General features: G+C 40.4%; 1 protein-coding gene across 12 annotated transcripts in view; it reads left to right on the forward strand.

Moving 5' to 3' along the window:
* Nucleotides 1-21,907, forward strand: part of PDE4D (phosphodiesterase 4D, cAMP-specific) — a 1,610,544-nt gene that overhangs the window by 1,552,073 nt on the left and 36,564 nt on the right. For 11 of the 12 annotated variants that reach the window (XM_010853473.1, XM_010853472.1, XM_010853471.1 and 8 more), the window contains one exon: nucleotides 1,091-1,203. In XM_010853473.1, the coding sequence (XP_010851775.1) occupies nucleotides 1,091-1,203 (113 nt within the window). Of the gene's footprint in view, nucleotides 1-691; nucleotides 1,005-1,090; nucleotides 1,204-21,907 lie in introns of those variants that run through there. The other variant, XM_010853482.1, reaches the window with a different exon arrangement.

The raw sequence follows: 21,907 nt of genomic DNA on the forward strand, positions 1-21,907 counted from the left end.
ACTTTTAATTCCCACAACCACCCTGTCCTCTTCAAGTAGGTAAATCCTAAACTCTCAGAAACCCTAAAATCCAAACCCACGGAAACTGATTGCGCGCGTCCTAAATAACCCAGCTTGTGCGACCCGTCGGGTTCTCCGGGGAAAACTTGCAGGATGGTGGAGACGCGGAGGTTAGGGGCGACTCGGACGGGCTGAGCTCGGCTGGGCGTGCGGGGTCCCCGTGGGCCAGGTGCGCGGCCGCGCGCGCGCGGGCGCGACCCTAGGCGGCGGGCGAGCTGGTGGCGGGTTCTCCACGCCGGGTTTTCCGCCACTCCCGTCGCACGGGTCCCCGGTAGCCCCACGGAAACACACGCTCACGCCCGCTCCTCGGAGCGAGCAGCGCGGGACCGCGCGGGGTGATGCGGCGGCGAAGCGGCGGGGCGACAAGGGGCCCGGGCGGGCCGTGGCCCGGGCGATCTAGGCGTGAGTCGAGGAGGGGCCGGGCTGCGCCGCGGGCCTGGGGGGCGCAGGGGGAGTGTTCCCGGAAAGCTGCGGCGATGGAGCCGCGCTGCGCCCGCCGCCGGAGGAGTTGAGAAAGAAAACAGGAAACGTGGTGGCCGCGCAGCCGGCCGCGGCTGATTCATTCGCTTTGAGAGAAGGCTTGGCAGGAGGGGCGGGCGCGGGGCTGCGGCTCGGGGCCGGTCGCCGCGCAGATCGCGCCGGGGACCAGACGCTCCCTCCGCTGGGCGGGCTCCTGGGCGCGCGCGCCACCCCCCTTCGCCATCCTCCGGCACCAGGACTTTTTCAAAGTCGCGTCGTGGGGGTTCTGGTCCATGTAAAAGTTGGCTTGGCGCACTTGGCGCGCCTTCCCAGGACGCCGAACGGAGACGCCAAGCTGGAGAGGGCGTGCGTACCCGAGGCCCGCCGCCCCGCTAGCAGAGCCCCGGCCCCCCTCGCGGTGCCCGGCTCGGCAATATGAAGAAGCAGCCCTCATGTGCGGGCACCGGGCATCCGAGCATGGCGGGGTACGGCAGGATGGCTCCCTTTGAACTCGCCGGCGGCCCCGTGAAGCGCTTGAGAACTGAGTCCCCCTTTCCCTATCTCTTCGCAGAGGAGGCCTACCAGAAACTGGCCAGCGAGACCCTGGAGGAGCTGGACTGGTGTCTGGACCAGCTAGAGACCCTACAGACCAGGCACTCCGTCAGTGAGATGGCCTCCAATAAGGTAAGCCCCGGCTCGGTTCTCACCGAGTCCCCTAGGCTGCTGATTCCCACGCTGGTGAAGCCACCAGTCCCCGTGACCCCGGGAAATATACAGAGGTTTGTCACACACACACTGCATTTTGGCTCCTTTGGAAGAAGATTTCTGGTGCTGTCTGTGCCCTCCTTCTCTCATCCATTCACTCTGGAGAAATTAAACATTTTACAAAAGCAACTTTGATATAGTTTTGATTGCAATACCCGCAAGACACAGCGCTCACGTCTGTGTGTGTGTGTGTGTGTGTGTGTGTGTGTGTGTGTTTGGAGGGGTACTTCTAGGTGGCACTTTGCCCTTGCAGCAGAAACGAAATCCTGTCTACTGGCAATCCATGTTTTAGGGTATTCTTCGCATTCTCAGTGGGAAGTAAGAGTTGCTGGAGGTCAGTGCAATACCTTGAATGTCACCACCTACCGCGCTCACACTCAGAAGAGTTCAGTGAACTTGGAACCTTAACCCACATTTATCTAAGTGTCAGGGTCAGGGTACCCTGTAAGAACTGAGCCTTTGTAGTTTCGCTTGGCCGTATGTGTCCACAGGGGACGTCAAAGTTAAGGTTATGGTCACTGTCATTGTTACTGTAGATCTTGGAGGGAGAGTCCAGTTTTCTGAGGTTATTTACAGAGATGATTCAATGGGGGCATTTGTGCCATATGTGTCAAGGTGCTGGTCTTGGTGGATGGTGGAGTTCAGGGGGCTGAGAAGCAACCTTCCACCTGCTACAGCCTTAAATCAAGGTACAGTGTTGTCCATTTTGGTGTATTTTTTTTGGAGTTCCTATTATTATTTTTTAAAAATCTTTAGTTATGTAAGGAAATAATTGGGATTATCTATGTTTTTAATGATTGTTTGGCTCAGGGGCTGGGAGGCATGGGCCTGTTGGATGCAGATGCCTAAAGGATTTAGCCAGTAAGGACTAATAACTTCATGTGGCAGTTAATAACAGTTGCCCCTTAAAAATATTTAAATGTTTTGGCCCACCTATTTGCAAGGTCAGGAAAGTTATGCCATTTTACTGCTTATCTACTTGCACATATTTTTCAAAGAGCTATGCTTTTTTTTTTTTTAGTTGACTATAGTTTTCATCCCACCTGTTTTTCTCTCATGCAGTTTAAAAAACTATAGCGTATCACCTGCTTGATGGTCTTATCTCTTGACAGCGCTTACATAGACAGCAGGATTTTTAACTGAAAGTTTAGCTTCAGATAAACAAAATAAAAAGGACTCCCCAGTCACTATCTATAGGCACTAACTTACCCGTAAGCACACTGACCTACCCATAAGCACACCAATGATCAAATCTGTATCTTTTTTTTTTTTGGTCATTTAAGCCTCATTTCTAAATTTGGTGTGATTCCTCATCAAAATGACAGGTTATTACTCTTACTCTCTGCCTTGGCATCAGGGGCCATTGTTCTCATCTAGCTAATAAATTCTTAGTTCATTGATTCATTTTATAATATATAGGTTGTTCTTTCATAATTTGGTTCATAATGGCAGTTGACATATGCTAAGGATCTCGTGTCCTGAAGGCTGAATGGGACCATTGTGTAATGGGCCTGAGTTCTTATTCTCTTCCCTGGTTAATTCTGTATAGTGAAAGGAGAAGCCAGAAGACACCAAAAGATGCTCAAGCCTTTGCTTATATTTTCAAGATGATTTGACTGTGCTTTTTCAGCGCAATGAACCTCAGCAGCTGTAATTACTTTCCCCCAAAATCTATACTCTTAATGATGAGACCTCTGTTTGAATTTAAAAATGAACATGAAATCTAATCATGTAAGTGACTTCAGTTGACAAGTAATTAATTTATCTGTACTTTAAAATGAAAAAGTAAAATTTGAGGTCAAAATGATTTTTTTTTTCTTTTAAAGGCACCAAGTAAGGCAAGGATTTTTTTCTTTTCTCTTTTTTTTTTTATTGTGAAGGCCCCTCAAGTAGACTTTGAGTTAATTTACAGATTTAATGTAGGAGGTGAACTTATTTCAAAATGCAGTCATTCTAGCTGTGTTTAAGTCTTGTGTTGACATGATCCTTATTTTTAACATTAAAAAAATTCAACTCAGCTGAAGCTGTTGATTAAACTTTTCATGTCTAAGCCATTCATCTTTTTTTTTTTTTCCTTAACTCATTCATTTCTAAATAAGTGCTAAGCTCCTGTGACTTTTTATAGATGAAAACGGATTAGCATAGAAAGAAAAAGCTCTCGGTAAAGGTTGTAAAGTTATCCTTCAGCCTGGTAACAAGGGCACGAATAAGTCACATCCACATGAGCTGTAAACTGAGTTGGAGCAGCTGATCTAAAGGTCCCCAGGAGTGATACCAAGTCTAAGTCTGAACTGGAAATGTGACAACTTGTGTCACACGTCCACTAGGTTGTCGAGTATCTCTTGAGTGTGAATGAATAAGTCTGAAACATTGCTTTCGGTTACTAGTCTTATTATCATCCTTTCTTTCTACATGTACTTATTTGAACCAACCAGTGTTGTCTTTGAAAAGTCATAATATTTTTCTTTGTTTTCTTCTCTTTTTGAAGCTTTAAAAAAAGTGCCCTAATTGATTAAAATAACACAATAAAATACTAGTAAGAAATCACGATTTTTAAGTGATTATTTGGAGAAAATATTTACTATGAAAGTGGATTTGGGTGTGAGGAAGGAGGAAATTGATTCGTCAGACTCATTTAACAAATTGGGTTAATGGATTCTTATTTTAAAAAATCTGAACAGAAGGAATCTGAACTATTAGCAGTTTTTAAGGGATGCTTCAGAAGCAACTAGATGTATTTCCGGATTGGGATTGTAATGTGTGTAATGCTTATCGATAGTGTTGAGACAGGAAAATTATGGAGTTCTTGGCCAATGCCAAAGTTGGCTGTAATATGTGTAGGATACTTGTACCAAATAGGGGTGAGATACTCCAGATGGCATTTAATTTGAGTGGTTAAATTGACAGCGTTTACTCTCATAAGCACATTAATCTGCCTGAGATTTGTACAGATTTCCTTGAGTTAAGAGAGGTTTTGGTGATGTCTCAAAGCTTTGGTGGCAGACAAATCTGGAAGTTGAATCACAGTTTTATTCCTTACAACCTGAGTTACATTAGAGAAATGACAAACATTTTTAGCTGGTTTCCTTAGCATAAGATGAGCACAATGATACTTGTTTTGAAAGGTCAGAGTTCGAAAAAATATGTATAAAATAGCTAGCTAATAATGTCTGACATGTACTATACCTGTTGTTATTAGTATTATTGAAGGTTTAGGTTCAACTTGATTCATTGCGTACTTGGCTAAACTTTTTTTTTAACCATTCAGTTGTAATCTGTGCTTGGTATTTTAAGTTTCACAGTTTTTATAATCCAGTTCTTAATTTTTATAATCCAGTTCTGTCTATAGCACACATTTCTATATTACAAAAAAGTGTTTATACTTTCTTTAGCATAATATAGGCATAAACATTTTGAAGTTCTAATTAAAAGCTTAATCTTTTCTTAAATTTCAGCTACAGAATTGGAAACAGAAGAGCTAAATATTTTTCCTATTTTATTTGAAAAATGAAAATACAGCACTTATTAATTTTTAGAAAATATTAAACATGATGTGGGATTGGTAGGTATATTTCCATCCTTTGTAAATATTTTGCAAAGCTAAAGTAACTTTTAAGACTTTTTAACAAAGGCCAAATAGTTTCACAGGATTTTTGGTTATCTTTTTCTCATGGAAAGTAAATTGAGGCTGTGAGGAGGGTAGGCCAGGAATCTAAGCATCAAAAGTTACGCTTCGGAACTGTATCCTCTTGTGACCTAACAATGCACATTTCACCAGACCTTCAATGTAAGTGTGGTGATATTTGAAGGGGAAAATAAAATCATCTTAAACGCCCCCCGCCCCGACACCACCAAATATATCACTATAAAAATGAATTGGTCCTCTTCTCTAAATTTGGGGCAGTTCTGAGGCTTGGCGTTACTGGAACCTACTTGCTTGAAGCCCGTATACTTCAAGGGGCTTCCCTGGTGGCTCAGTGGTAAAGAATCCACCTGCTAAATGCAGGAGATGTGGACTCCATCCCTGGGTGGGGAACATCCCCTGGAATAAGAAATGGCAACCCACTCCAGTATTTGTGCCTGGAAAATTCCATAAACAGAGGAGCCTGGCAGATTATAATCCATGGGGTCGCAAAGAGTCAGAAAGAAACACACAGAGACACACACACACACACACACACACACAAAATGCTTCAAACTGAAAGTCTGTTTTGAAGTTACGAGTCAGGTGTCCTTCTAAAAGACTTAAGGATTTTTGTTGTTGTTGTTCGTTTCAGGCATATGTAGGCCAGCTTTGCAAATGTGGATATGACTTCTTTATGGAATTTATTTTGTCTGGTTTTAACAAAGATCTCTATCATGTTTCTGTTGCCTACAAATTAAATTGCTTTTCTGGGATGCTTTTTCCTAGTATTTTTGCTGTCTACTCCCCCTGCTGATTTTTAATAGTCAATGCATATGTAACATATACTATAGCTTTCTGTGATTGCTGATGTATTTTCTTCTGGCAAAAGTGATGCTGGAATGAATACTATAGAATGTTCACAAGAAATGGCTAAATCTTAAGATTTTTCAGCATTACCTGAGTATAAGATGGCTCAGGAAAGATATAAATGCTTAATTTTGTTGAGAAGAAAGCAAAAAGTTGGAAAAGGCATTTTAATTTTGTGAAGAGCAAAGAGCAAATAACAGTAATTTTCTTTAAAATATTAAAAACTTATTGACATAGTCATGTAAGAGTTAAGAGTTAATCAACATACTTAAAGGAAAACTCTAAATTTTTAGAAAAGAAAATATCATTCATAAATAAAGATACTCAACTTACTGATGCTTTAAGTTTGCTCACTGCTTTTCCATCTACTTTATAAAAGTAGATTTGGCCAAGATTTATGTAGTTTACATACAGAGCCTTAAAGTTAACATGAAGAATTGGAAGTGGTTGTTTTATGATCACTGTTTAAAAAAATACTTTATTTGCTTTTAAGTAATAATAGAAAGAAGGGAAGTGCTTTTTACCAGATATTTTTATGTTTAATTAAATAGTAAAGCCCTTAATTTTAACCCCTTAACGTTAACTTTAAAGCAGTAAGGATTACTGTAAATCTTAATTTATCTCTTTTGTCATCAACTTGGCTCCTATATTGGTATTTAATGGCAGTAAGCTTAATATCCTTAAAATAATTAATTATCAAAAACTTTTAATTTTGTGACTCAATAAAGTAGTTGTTCCTTGAGAATTGCTTTCGGTCATTAAACTTTTGATTTAATTATAGGATAGTGGTAACTTCTGTCTCAGAGTGTTATGAACCATGTCCTTTTTCTTTTTTTTTTTAATTTCAAAATGTAAGGCTTGACCAAAATAAAATAGTACTTTTCCCAATATATGAATAGTTTAAGCATGTTGAAGAAGGTTGCATGCTCAGTTGTGTCCAGCTCTTTGCAACCCCATGCCCGCCAGCTTCCCCTGTCCGTGGGATTTCCCAGGCAAGAATTCTGGAGTGGGTTGCAGGAATCAAACCCACATCTCTTGTGCCACCTGGGAAGTCCAGATTAAGCACATTTGCCCCTAAATAGCAAGGATAATAATGTTTTTACTCAATTTTAAAAGATTCTGGTGATATTGACAGGAATAGCTGTCTCTGTGACTATGTGATAATCATAGATTGTAGCTATTCCTTAAGATACACATAATTATGGCAGATATGAAACACCGATAATGATTTCCACTAAATCCATACAATATTCTATAAAATATGATTTTCTCTTTTTCCAGAAAGAGATCAATACTTTAAAACTGCAGATAGCTCGGCTTTATTTTGTGACAGCATAGCTTTCTCTACCGGGTTGTAATACTGTGCCTGACTAGTGGTGATAGTCGAATTGACACTATTAGTCTGGGATCTTTCTGGGAAGTAGAGAGAGGGGTAGCCTTGCCTGCATTTTGATACTCACATTAGTTTTAAAAGACATTTTAAGAAAGCATTTTCTTTTGTTTACTCTAACAAGGATTGAGATGAGTAGTGAGCCTTCGTATTTGCTTAAAACAAACATTTCTGCTTTGTTCATTGTGAAATTAGTTAAATTAGATTACCAACTGCAATGGTGTTAACTTTATTATCCTTTACACTTAGGAAAATACTTCATCTTTAGTGAAGTATTTTGTTGTTGTTATTATTAATGTCCTGGGATTTTTGTTCTTATTTTGCTCTACTTTATGTGTGATGAGGATGAATGGCATTTACACTTCTCCTGAGTTATACACCAGTGCTTATGGCAACTTTGTAGAGTAGAAAGGACATAGATGTTTTTTGTCAGGCAGGCTTGGTTTCAGATTCCGGCTCTGCTGCATTCTACCTAGTATTTTGAGCAACATGCCTCGCTTCTCTGAATTTCAATTTCTTCATTTCTAAATGGATATAATAAAAGGGGAAAATAAAATTGAAAGAGTGTTAAGACCATCAGATATATAGAAAATTCAGTTTGGTGAATACTGTATATTGGGTGCTCAATAAATTACATGTAATTTATTCTATCCCTCAACTGTATTGGAAAGGAGAGATTAAGAAAAGCTATATGTCAAATACTCCTAATATAAGAACATAATATTTCTTAAAAGAAAAATGTGACTTTTGTTCTGTAGTAGATTTGGAGTTAGTGTTCTCAGACTTGCTGTGTACATTCATAACTATGTTATGTTAGGTATGTATGTTATGTATGTTAAATATTTTTATTTAAAGCATTTATTTTTAAAAGGTAAGTGTCCACAAGAGTGCCTCATCTTAAGCAAAGAATTACATAAAATCATGGATTTGATGTTCTAGTTATAATTGTTTTTAATGTACATTGAAATTAATTTGTAACAAAATGAGAAAGTTTCATCCACACTGCATTACAGACAACAGGCATACTTTTGGTTATACTAGTCTAAATTGGCAGTAAGAACCATTTGGGGAGTCATTTTTGCTTAGAAAGATATGTCTGTTTTAAACAACCTTGGTTTTTCTTCTCTGTCATTAATGAGATCTCCCCACTAGAGGAGAAAATGCCAGATTTCAGACAGAATGGTCTCTGGATTTAGAGCGCTCTCCCATAGTCAGATTGCCATGGTTAGATTCAGTCTCTGTCTTTTACTAAATTTAAATGGGACAATTTACCTTTATGATTCAGTTTCCTCATCTGTTAAATAGTTGCTGTGATGATTCCATGAATTGAAAGATGAGAGTTATCTAGACAAGAGTCAGGAACATAGTGGGTGCTTAGTAATGTTGAGTCCTTTATATCCTTCTATAAAGGAATATCATCTATCTTTTCTTCTTTCGTGGGGTAAGGGTTAGAGAAGGTGTTTGTTTGTGATCCTGATACTTAAGCTTCCAGTGAGCTTTTGAGAGAGAATGGTAGCCTAATGATGTTGTGAACCACATAGGACTATTGGAATGTTTCATTTGCTCTTCTATCAATTACTTTTCAGTGGAGTTTACCTTCTGTTTCTTTGTGTAATTTTATAGTATAGCCCATCCAAATGGCCTGAGGTTTTATCTCAGAATACCTAAAACTCTAAGCTGTTTTCTAGCAGAAATACCTAAAACAGTGGACAATAGTCCAGTGATTTTTTTTCGTAAATTGATGCACCCTGTCATTCCTCTGAATGAGACTGAAAGTAACCCAGTCACAGAATCTCTTATTTTAATATTTGATGTTAAGAATAATATATTCAGGACATAGCTTTCTAGGGTCTTAGCAACTTAACCATCTAGTATATGCAAACATTTCCTTGCTCTGTCAGCTGAGAAAGCCTAAAGCAGTGGCACCCCAGGGGCACTGAACACATCTAGCAGCCTCATCTTGGTTTCTAATACCCTTCTCCAGCAGAAGGTAGCAGGACTCTGCGGAGAAGTAGCTGATTCTGGAACTGGCACAGGAAGTCAAGCTGGCGCATGTGTAGTGCCAGAAAATAAGGAGGTACTCAAAGAAGTGTTGATGGGAGCACGACAAAGGGACACAAGAGCAAACTGAAAAAGCTCCCAGTTCCCAGCTGGAATTACTTGATTGAGAAACTGGGATGATAACCCAGGGTATAAAACAAATATCTATGAGTTCATACTGATACAATTTATTGAATAAGTAATTAAATGAGGGAGAAGAGACAAATCCACCATCCAAATAATTTATGTAGATACTCTGCTCTCAAGGAGAAAAAGCATAACTCCTCACTGTGGGCTTAACTGTGGGCTGGGCATACTGACCTCCTTCCAGAAAAGCACAATGTGGAAAAAGGGAACAGCACCTCTACTGTAGAAAAACTTGACAAATACACACTTCCTCACCCAGTGATCAAAGCGGACAGCAGTTCTGATAAGTCAAGTTATAGTTGATGCCCTTGATATGATCTGATGAAAATGGTACTAACATTGGTGTTTCCTACAAAAAATCATATAACCCCACTCTAAACATGAGAAGAACATCAGCTAGTTCTTAGTTGAGGGACAGTCTACAAAATACCTGACCAGTAACTCCTTGAGACTATGTGAAAGTCATCAAAAACAAGGAAAATCTGAGAAACTGTCACAGCCAAAAGGAGCCGAAGGAGACATGATGATTAAATGTAATGTGTCCTGGATGGAATCCTGGAACAGAAAGGAATATTCAGTGAAAGCTATGGAAATCTGTGTGCACTTTTATTAATAAAAATGTATCAGTATTGGTTTAGTAATTAGGACAAATGTGCCCTATAGTAAGATATTAGTAACTGGAGAAACTGGGTGTGGGACATATGGGAACTCTCTGTACTTATCTTCATAGTTTTTCTGTAAAAAAGAACTTTTCTGAAATAAAAAAGAGTTATCAAACAAACTGTCCTGTAGGGTCTATCTGGAATATTAATCTCCTCTATGAAGTCCTTTCCAAAGAAGGCAATGGCACCCTACTCCAGTAGTCTTGCCTGGAAAATCCCATGGATGGAGGAGCCTGATGGGCTGCAGTCCATGGGGTCGCTAAGAGTTGGACATGACTGAGCGACTTCACTTTCACTTTTCACTTTCATGCATTGGAGAAGGAAATGGCATCCCACTCCAGTGTTCTTGCCTGGAGAATCCCAGGGATGGGGGAGCCTGGTGGGCTGCCGTATATGGGGTCGCACAGAGTCAGACACGACTGACGTGACTTCACAGCAGCAGCAGCAGCATGAAGTCCTTTCTGTCCTATCTTTCCCCATATCTCCCATCCTGAAAAAAAAAAACTGTTAGTCGCTTAGTTTTGTCCACCTCTTTGCAACCCCATGGACTGTATGTAGCCTGTCAGACTCCTCTGTCCATGGGATTCTCTAGGCAAGAATACTGGGGTAGGTTGCCATTCCCTTCTCCAGGGGATCCTCACAACCCAGGGGTTGAGCCTGGGTTTCCTGTATTGCAGGAAGATTCTTTACCGTCTGAACCACCAAGGAAGCCTATCTCCCATCCCAGCGACTCCTAACTGGGTATAATGTCTTTTCCCTTTGATCTTCTGTGGGACTTTATTTGTAGTTCTGTTAACTCTCTGTACAATAATTCTTTGTTTTCTTTCCATCACATGATACATTAGGTTGTTAGTCTTATTCATTTTCCAGTCCCCACTACATGGGACACAAAACTGTGCTAGACAGATGCTCAGTAAACATTGGGTGAATTGTCTGAATGGTATTCTGGTGGTGATTCTTGAAAAGCACCATTAAATGGTTTTGGTTCTCAGTGCTGTAGGAATCTTCACTAATCAATCTCAAGGACTAAGTTTATTTTTACTCATCTAAGCCCTAAAGCTTTAGACGATAAAAATTCTTCCTTTATTTAGCTTCAGTTTTACTGGTCGTCAGAGTCTTTGCAAGGGAGTTACTGAACACTTACTCAGATAATTGAAGAAATTTATCATAATTTTTCTAATTATCACTTGAGTGGAATTAATAGAAATAAAATGTAAAAATACTCTGTTTCTGCCTTCCACTTAGTGTTTTGATGGTTTTGGTAGTATTTAGCGTGGTCAGCATTTCAAAGGATCATAGTTAGTATTATTCATCTCAGACTCAAGCCGTATGTGTTAGAACTAAAAGAGGCAGAAGTGGGGACTTCCTTGGTGGTCCAGTGTCTAGCATTCTCCTCTCCTGGTGCAAGGGGCTCGGGTTTGATTCCTGGTCAGGGAACTGGGTCCTGCATGCTGCAGCTGAGACCCAGCACAGCCAAATAAATATAAAAAATAAAGAAATAAAGGAGGTGAAAGTGATCGTTTGTCTGACTTACCTAATATCAGTTGGAAAATGAGACCCAAACTCGTCCACCTCTACCTGGGTAGTTAGAGTTTCTTGACTCCTTATGTAGTTCACTGTCGTTTGCAGTTTTGTACGCAGTCTTTATCTCAGCTTGTTTTCATAAATTGCAGGAGGGAGGTACATTTTTTCTTTTCCTTTGAATGTGTTAGTGGAATACAAGCCATGTTTCTGATAAGCATATGGCTTCAGTTAACTCTTCAAGTATATAACCAATGAGTTTTCTACCCAGCCACTAGGAGTACTGATGAGTTCTGTATGGCTTTAAGCCCAAACCTAGTGAGTGTCAATGTATTATTTTGTAGTTGGTCATATAAATTCGTAGTGTATGTGTGGCATTGGTTAATGTAAATGCCATTCTCCACTTTGGATTACAGCCTTAGAGTCTGTACAGGATAGTTGATGCCTTGTAGGAAAGTGGTTTTTCTGTTGTTGAGAGTCCTGATCATTTCCCAATAAAAAATCTCAGTCCGTCATGCTCCTCCGAAATTATAGCATAGTTTATAGTGAGTTTAGTCTCATCTCATTTAAATTAAAAGTTGGTATTAATACTATAAGGTAAAAGCCATACAAGTCATAGTGATGGCCTTAAGCTCTTCTCTCTTCTCTGTATCTGTTGTAGCAATACCATTCTTATTATAGGTTTGTTCCCAGTAAAAATGACATATCTGGCTTTGAATATTAGGCTTCCCAGATGGTGCTAGTGGTAAAGAACCTGCCTGCCAGTGCAGGAGACGTGAGAGGTGTGGGTTCAATCCCTAGTTTGGGAAGATCCCCTGGAGGAGAAAACGGCAACCCACTCCAGTATCCTTGCCTGGAGAATCCCATGCACAGAGAAGCCAGATGAGCTACAGTCCACGGGGTCACAAAGAGTCGGACACGACTGAAGTGACTTAGCGTGCACGCACATCTGAATTCTGTCCCTGCCAGCCTGAGAAGAAAGGGTGTGCTTGTTGGGTTTTTGCCTGTTGGGGAGTATACTGTGCAGATTTACCCAGGCAGCTGGGAACCCAGGCTGTTGGGTTCCCGGCAGCCTCTCTGGTCTGCTGCACTGTAATCCCCATGGTGGCAGCCTCTGGCATTTATTGCTGGCAAGCAGTGTGCTTGCAGACATAGGCACCATAATAGGAAACTTCTCAGCCTGTCATAAACAGGCCTGGAGAGTAGCAGGCACAGGCCTGACAGGGATGTGTCCATAGCAACCAGGCAGAGATGAGGCTGATGTCGTGGAGTAAGTCCAGGCTGATGTCTGTCTTCTTCATTTCAAAAAATAACTGGCTGATTTTTAAGGCTGCTTTCCATTGTTGGCATAGCAGTGTTTTGGTCTCTTTGTCTTTGTTTTAGACCGAAATATGAATAAAGACGTCTTAAATGATGCTGTCCAAAATATTTTGAGAGGATATATCAAAGTATTTTCCTTGTGCTAAGTCTCCTAATTTTACCTGATCATTCCAATCCATACACATTAGAAGGAAAGAACAGCTGTTTCATTACAGTGGAAAATTATTTTTTTAAAGAATCATATACAAATAAAATTATCATGTGTATATCTAAAGAATTATAAATTATACTGAACTACACAGAATTACAAAGAAAAGAGCATTTCTTAGTAAGGCGACTTTTCATTGTTTATGCCTTTACATCAAGTTCAAGTTTTAGAAAAATAATATTCTTTGACAAAAAAAGATTCTATTCTATATTTGCTAGGTGTCTTTTTCAAGCTTCAGAAAAATAACTGCAACTTTAACTATAATGCCTTTGTTGCAAGAATTTAGGAATGGGCTTTAATAGTTTTTAATAAAGAGGTGCAAATGCTTTCATGGGTGCTTTAAATATTTGTGTGTCATTTCACTATTTGTAAGGAACCCTTGTTTAATAAAAGAGGTTCAAGACTGCAAAGGTTGAAAAAAGCTGTAAATTTGTTGAGTATATAAAAATTTAGATAGACTTAAGAGAAAATCTTGAACTTTTATTTATTTATTTTTTTAAGATTAGGTATTGGATAGAAATTTGCCAGCTTGCCCCTTTCCTTTATTTACTTATTTTTTTCAGTTATCACTGGTCCTCTTACACTTTGTTTTGAATATTTAAAATCAGTTTCAATAGTACACTCTGATAAGAGTGAAACTGATTAAAATGATCTTTGATATACATGTTGAATTTCTGCTCTTTGTTTTCTTAATCTTATATTCTCACTATGGTTTCTTAGCTCTCTATAAGGGTAAGTGATAGTTGGGCTTCAAGCAATGTTTTTTTACTAGAGGTATTCTTATTTCTTTAATACACATCAGGAAGGATTAGTGTACTTTCTCCTGGAAGATACTGTTTAGGCTTGCTTCTTAATTTTCACGTGCTAGCAAGGTAATGCTCAAAATCCTTCAAGCTAGGCTTCAACAGTATGTGAACCAAGAACTTCCAGATGTACAAGCTGGATTTAGAAAAGGCAGAGGAACCAGAGATCAAATTGGCAACGTCCACTGACTCAGAAAAAGCACGGGAATTCCAGAAAAACATCTACTTGCGTCATTGACTACGCTAAAGCCTTTGACTGTGTGGATCAGAGCAAACTGTGGAAAAGTCTTAAAGAAATGGGAATACCAGATCACCTTATCTGCCTCCTGCGAAACCTGTATGCAGGACAGGAAGCAACAGTTAGAGCCAGACGTGGAACAACAGACCGGTTCAAAACTGGGAAAGGAGTACATCCAAGGCTATATACAGTCACCCTGATTATTTAACTTAAATGCAGAATACATCATGTGAAATGCTGGGCTGGATGAAGCACAAGCTGGAATCAAGATTGCTGGGAGAAATACCAATAACCTCAGATATGCAGATGACACCACCCTTGTGGCAGAAAGTGAAGAGGAACTAAACAGCCTCTTGATGAAGGTAAAAGAGGAAAGAGAAAAAACTGGCTTAAAACTTAACATTCAGAAAACTAAAATCATGGCATCCTGTCCCAGCACTTCATAGCAAATAGATGGGGAAAAAGTGGAAACAGTGACAGATTTTATTGCCTTGGGCTCCAAGGTTACTGAGGACGGTCATTGCAGCCACGAAATTAAGATTCTTGCTCCTTGGAAGAGAAGCTATGACAAACCTAGACAGCATATTAAAAAACAGAAACATCACTTTGCTGACAAAGGTCCATTTAATCAAATCTGTGGTTTTTCCAGTCGTCATGTACAGATGTGACAGTTGGACCATAAAGAAGGCTGAGCCCTGAAGAATTGTTGCTTTTGACCTGTGATGTTGGAGAAGACTCTTGAGAGTCCCTTGGACTGCAGGGAGATCAAACCAGTCAATCCTAAACAAATCAACCCTGAATAGTTATTGGAAGGACTAATGCTGAAGCTGAAGCTCCAATACTTTGGCCACCAGATGCAAAGAGCCGACTCATTGGAAAAAATGCTGATGCCGGGAAAGATTGAGGGCAGGAGGAGAAGGGGACGACAGGATGAGACGGTTGGATGGCTTCGTTGACTCAACGGACATGAGTTTGAGCAAACTCAGGGAATGGTGAAGGACAGGGAAGCCTGGTGTGCTGCAGTTCAGAGTCTCAGACTCAGACATGACTGAGCTACTGAATGACAACAACAGTTTATTTTTTCTAGGTGTGTTAGAGAGCAGGAAAATGATAAAGGGTATATAGTCGAAGAGCCAAAAAAGAAGCGTCGTTACATCATTACAGACTGAATATTCAGTCCCTAAAGGAGAGGAATTTGTTCTCTCCAACGAAGAATTCAATGGAAGAATTACTTCAGCCTTATTTTCAAACATTTTGATATTATCCATTTGCTGTGTTTGGTACATATAAATAGTCTTTGATTACACTGATCAGGAAACATCAGTATGTGCCTTATTACCTGATGTAAGACATGATCCTGATGTTGACTTGTCCATCAAACCTTACATTTCTAACTTAGTCCCAGAAATAGTACCCTATGTGTCAAAATAATTTGTCCCATTTTTAAAGATGAAAAACTGATGCTCAGTTAAACTTGTCCAAGATCCATATGCTACTTCATAGATGTAAAGATAATTTTTCTAAGAATATAACATCTGGGGAAAAGGCTGGGAGATAGGAAAACAACATTTGTTCTCAAGCTGCCTTTTCAAAGTATGTACTAATAACTTTACTTATTTAGTGAGCACTCAATTCCAAAACAGCAAGAGCCGTTTTAGCAAAATACCATCCCCAGACGGGAATGCTATTGTACAGCTGATTCTGGTTTTCTTTTTCTGTGTCCTGTTGGGACAGGTGTGGAAAGGACCTTCTTAGCTCCTATCCTAAGAAGAGTATGATGGTGGGCTGGCTGGCTTTTAGGCTAGGAGTCAGCTCGCAGGCAGGTAGTGAACAGGTCACAGATGTAAACTGAAAGATGCTAGGGTCCGTGGATGAGAAGACCAAGTGACTAAAGCAGATCTGACATTCTGAGTTGGCAGGAGATTTGGGGGATATAGAATTGGTTGGGACGATTATAGTAAGGAGAGTGGTGGCAGATAGAAAATGTATAGAATGTATTCTGGGAATGTGTGAGCAGGTGTCAGGATTTTTTTTTTAATAACCTGTGTCTATGGAGTTGCCTTGGAGATTTGTTTTCTTATTGGAGCGAAATGAGAAAGGAAGCTAGGCTCCAGATAGAGTGAAGATTGGAGGAAAGAAAAGTGGAAAGACATGTTAGACAGTGAGAGGTGGAAGAGGGTGGGTGGTAGGAGTGCTCTGACTGGGCTGAGCTAGGAGCAGGGCTGTCCTTGGCTTCACGATCATACCCACTTCCCACCTCAGGGCTCATATGCTGAAATCTGGTTGCAGTAAACCATTGGGACAGCCTTGGAGGGAAAAAGAAATCCCAGGGGACGGCCAGCATGCAGTGTGAGTGTTTTAAGAGAGGACAGTCAGCTGTGGGGATAGGGCAGGAGGGGAGGGCGGGCTGGAGAGGGGAGATTTATAGACCTAGTGTATTTCAGGAGGCGCAAGTCTCTTTTAGCACCAGTAGCTGGTGTCATCTTCACCTGTTGCCTCCTCGAGTCTTGGCCCAGTAGTAGCAGCATGGATGGGTTGTCACATCCAAGAGCTGGGCCATCCCCTGAGGAGCCTGGGATTGAGGAGGTGGGGAAGCCAAAGGACAAGCTGGAACAGCGTGAGGAGAGAGTGGGGTTGATGCCCTACTATAGTGATGAATTATTAGATGCCAAGAGAAAAGTGGAGCAGAATAGCTGATGACAAATGTGAACCTTTATGTTGATTCAGCTTTAAATCTCCCACATTCCAGTGAGCTTAGCAATTCCTCTTCAGGATATGAATGCACCCCACGCTAGAGTGGTGACCTCAGATGCTTAAACTGCTTCTACTTCTCTGAGCCTCTGCTTTCTCTGTAAATTGGGATTCACAAAAATCTTATCTCACAGGATGGTTATGGGAATTTAAATGCCAACTTATGTCAAGTGCAGAATATGGGGCACACCCATAATAGGTACTGTGACCTATCTTTAGTTGGAATGGGAACTATTTTTACACTTAAAAGGTGAACTTTATATGCTGCCATGTAGGTAACCCAATGCAGCTGGAGCTGGAATCAACAGGCCTGGGCAGAGGAGCTCAGAGTGTGCCTTTGAAATCTTGATCCCCATCCTGGTGATTTATGGGCCTCACCAGCTTGCATATGGGATGGCCCACTGCAGTTGTTTACTTTAGTTTTAGCTCGTTACCTAGCATTTGTGGGTAGCATATTTTTATTTACGCTCTCACTGACCACTTAACCACCATGACTTTGAAATCATATGTATGAAGCCAGCCATAAAAGAAACATTTATTAGTGTGGTGAGGGTCTCACATGGCTATTCTACCCACTTTGTCTACAAATTGTCTAAAAATTAGACTTTGCTTTTTCCTCACCCTGGATGACCTCAAAGACCCCTCCAAGTAATATTTCTGATTGTGTGGAAATACTGAGATTTTGACTATTAAAGTGTCAAATATCAATCAATATCAGGTGACTAGATGTCTCTTCTTGAGGAACCAGAAGAAACACAAACCCAAAATTGAACCCTGTAATCATAGCCCAGATTTAAATCTACAGTCAAGCTGAGAAACAGAGGAATGGATGAAATGACCTTGAACGTAGTTCCAGCCCAGATGGGCCAGTTCCAGTCTGAGTCATGGGTCTGACACTAGCTGTCGCCAGAGGGAGAAGAAATTCCCCAGCTGGGTAGTTATAAGAGTTGAAAATGAGTCACTGACTAGGTGATTGATCCCTTTCCATTTTCCACTTGTCGTTAGCCACTTTGCAGAGAAAATTTGGTATGTTTAATCAAAAAAGTTTCTTTTCTTTTTTAATTCCAACAATCCTTAGAGATGAAAGAGATTTGTCAGATCAACCTGTTCACTTCCTTCATTACAGACAAGTTATAAAGGCACAGGAAAGTTAAAGTGACACGGAACAAGACGATCCAGTCTTACTTTTGGGAAGACTTCTGTCTTGTGGCAAGTAAAAAGTTTTTATTGCTAGACAAGACCCTGATTTCAGTCTTTATTGATATTATCACTTTTGAAGGAAATTTTTAGTTTGATGTATATTTTGTATTTGATCCTTGACTTTTCTCTAGGCCAGATATGATTTTCATGTGAGAATAAATCAGTCTTTTATTAGTGTTGTTTTGTACCTTTTGACTTCAGGTAACTTCAGTCCAGTAAGTAGACTTTCACTAAGAAAATTTTGTATTTGCCTGCTTACTGTAGGCCACCAATCTGCTCCAAAGGCTTTGATAGGTGAAATGAGACTTTTATATATGTGCGTTTGTATTCAAATATATAAGATAGAATACATGCATACATACATACATACAAAGCATTGGACATACAGATTGAAAATATAGCTAGTCATGTAATAAGCATATTGTATGTTGATGAATGACAGAGTAATTCATGGGGTTCTGGTCCTGTAGAGGAGTTCAGAGTGTGTCCAGTACTAAGGACCAGAATGATTGGGAAGCATCCCAGACAAAGTGCTACTTAGGCTGGATGTTGAACCTTAAAGGGTTCCTACAGATTGCCAGTGAGAGAAGAGATGACACTCCAGGGCCTGGATGAGGCAGGGTAGGGTGGTACACTCTTGCGCATTTACCTTACTGTCGGTGGGGGTGGGAGTGAGTGTTTTGGATGAGTGAGCCCTTCTCAAAGAGAAAATCTGATTAGAGGAACAGAGGCAGGTGTGAGAAATGTAGATTGGGGTGCTGCAATGTAAAGTGCCATAAGTGTCAGAGTGAGATGTTTGCACGTTGCCCTGTAAGCCCTGAAGAGCTCTTGCATTTTATTATCAGGAAGATATTACAAGGAAAATAACAAAATGATTTTAGAAAGATAAATCTGATGGTGGTATGCAGGATGGATCATATCGAGGAGAAATAGTAAAAGCAAAAAGAATCCATTAGGAAATTAGGCACATAAGTGATGAGGGACTGAAATAGGATGGAAAGGGAAAAAAAGGAATGGATAGGAGAAAGATTATAGGAAAGGTGACAGGATATATCAGACTTCAGGGGAGGCACTGCAGCAAGAGGGAAGGATGAAATTCTCAACCCAGGTAATAACAGAAAGAATAATAGTTGGAAAGCCAGGAAGAGAAGGTGATTTGAAGAGAGTGGGGTAAAAGATACAGCAGCTAAATCTTTAGACCTGAAATTGGAGTGAAATTACATATCTCAGTAGAAATGTCCTATAGGCCTTCAGTTGCCGGGACTGGATTTCTGGTGAAAAGACAGGCAACCTGGGAGCTCTCTGTACAGACTTCATGGTTAAGACCTTAAGGCTCATCTGTAAAATGGGAATAATAAAAGTACTCATTGGATTGGTATTAGAAGTAAGTGAGATAATACCAGGTAAGTATTCAGCAATATTCCTAGCACATGCGTGTGTGCTCAGTCACTCATAGACACTAAATAAATATTTATCAATATCGATCGATAAATACTAGCTATTACTATTGTTTACTATGAATTTTAGTGAAAGACAGTTTTTTGAATTATTAGAACTGTTATTATGGAAGCTATACTAAAGTCACCTGTTTGGTGTGTTTTCGTAACACCCCAAATGTTCTGATTCACATGCTTGCTCTCCTACCTGTTAAGGGAAAGTGACAGCCCAAACTATAATTGCTCAAGCTTAACTGTTGATCACTGTAAGACCTGGAGTGTTCTTGTTATCTGTGTGAATAGTTAAGGAGGTGAACTACTCTTCTGTTTATTGCAACTTCCATAATAAAGTCCCTGAGCCATATTTTTGTCTTTGTTTGCTGTGTCCAGAGTCAAATCAATTTTGATGGCTTTATAAAGAGCTTTAGAAGAATGGTGTTAGTTCAGTGGAAGCAAATGATCACTAGCTCAGTGTTTTTAAACTGCATTCACTCATAGTAGAAGGGACTTCCACAAGAGTGGAAGAAATCCAGAGAGGTGGACCCTCTGGATTGTGAATTGTGAATTGTAGAACTCCGGTCTGGGTAGAAGGTTGGACTTGACATCTTCAAGGGAGGTTTCCACAGGGATGACCCTGCAGGATCCAGGCACTGTCGTGTGTCTGGGGAGCCCACTGCATCTCTTGTGTGATGGGCCGCTTCTCTCGTAGGGCATTAGGCTTGCATTTGGAAGATCAAGAAAAACAAACTTTGTTGTCTGTTTCTAGTTGTAGTAGTTTATTTTGTTTTCCCCTATTATATTTATTCCTACAGGCAAAATTTTATGTTTTCCATTCTTAAGGATATAAATATAGAAAGGTATTTTAGAAAAATAGTGGTCAAGCTGGTTAATGCCAGGCTTTATTGATGTGTGAATAAAAATTAGTTAAATTATTTTTTAAACTACTTTTTCAGGTCTTAGTTCTTTCTTAGAAGGAGCATACAGGTTCATCTTATTTTATCAGCAATTAGAAAAACCTAATTTGTTTTTGACATATTTTAGTGCCAGTAATTTAGTCTTAAGCTATAAGAATGCTGCTGCTAAGTCGCTTCAGTCCTATGTGGGACCCCATAGACAGCAGCCCATCAGGCTCCCCTATCCCTGGGATTCTCCAGGCAAGAACACTGGAGTGGGTTGCCATTTCCTTCTCCAAGATATAAGAATAATCATACTTAATTTAAAATGTTTAAAGTAATTAAAAATGTTTAAAGCAATATCTTGAATAAAAATGATTGCTCTAGTATTAGTGACCATTATCTAGCTTTATGCTGTGTTTTATAGTAAAATACAGTGCACTTAAAATATGGTAAGACTTCCCAGCAAAATGGCAACACATTCCTAATTTGAATTCCAGAAAAGAATAGAGAGAATGGGGAAGAGGACATATTCTAGAAGTCCAGTGAATTCCAAGCTGGAAATGTTTGTAGAAGAAACCCACATCCAGATATTTCCCAGAGAAATCACAGAAACAAATAGATCTCAACACAGCCAGAGAGAAGGGGCAGATTATCTACAAAGAAATAGCAGTCAGATTGACAGCTAATTTGTGGCAAGGAGCACAAGAGTTCTTCTGATTGGAAAATGTAAATCCGTCTCTGAAACTCCAGCTATAAGGGCATCTAGGATGTGGATTTTTCCTGTGTCCAGCCTCTGGAAGGCATATAAAAGGAAGGTGTGATTGGCACTGTTCACGCTTGTTTGCCTTCTGTCTCTCACGCACTAATAGGTAAGCTCCTTCAGAGCAGACCTGTTTGCTGACTGACCTTTGCTGACTGTTCCTAGAACTGGTAACTAACACATCAGTTCAGTTCAGTCGCTCAGTTGTGTCCGACTCTTTGCAACCCCATGAATCATAGCACACCAGGCCTCCCTGTCCATCACCAACTCCCGGAGCTCACTCAAACTCACGTCCATCGAGTCAGTGATGCCATCCAGCCATCTCATCCTCTGTCGTCCCGTTCTCCTCCTGCCCCCAATCCCTCCCAGCATCAGGGTCTTTTCCAATGAGTCAGTTCTTTGCATGAGGTGGCCAAAATATTGGCGTTCCAGCTTCAGCATCAGTCCTTCCAATGAACACCCAGGATTGATCTCCTTTAGGATGGACTGGTTGGATCTCCTTGCAGTCCAAGGGACTCTCAAGAGTCTTCTCTAGCACCACAGTTCAAAAGCATCAATTCTTCGGCGCTCAGCTTTCTTCACAGTCCAACTCTCACAACCATACATGACCACTGGAAAAACCATAGCCTTGACTAGACGGACCTTTGTTGGCAAAATAATATCTCTGCTTTTCAATATACTATCTAGGTTGGTCATAACTTTCCTTCCAAGGAGTAAGCGTCTTTTAATTTCATGGCTGAAATCACCATCTGCAGTGAT

The sequence above is a fragment of the Bison bison genome, unplaced genomic scaffold (assembly GCF_000754665.1).
Source record: "Bison bison bison isolate TAMUID 2011002044 unplaced genomic scaffold, Bison_UMD1.0 scf7180017864328, whole genome shotgun sequence".
Lineage (NCBI taxonomy): Eukaryota > Metazoa > Chordata > Mammalia > Artiodactyla > Bovidae > Bison > Bison bison.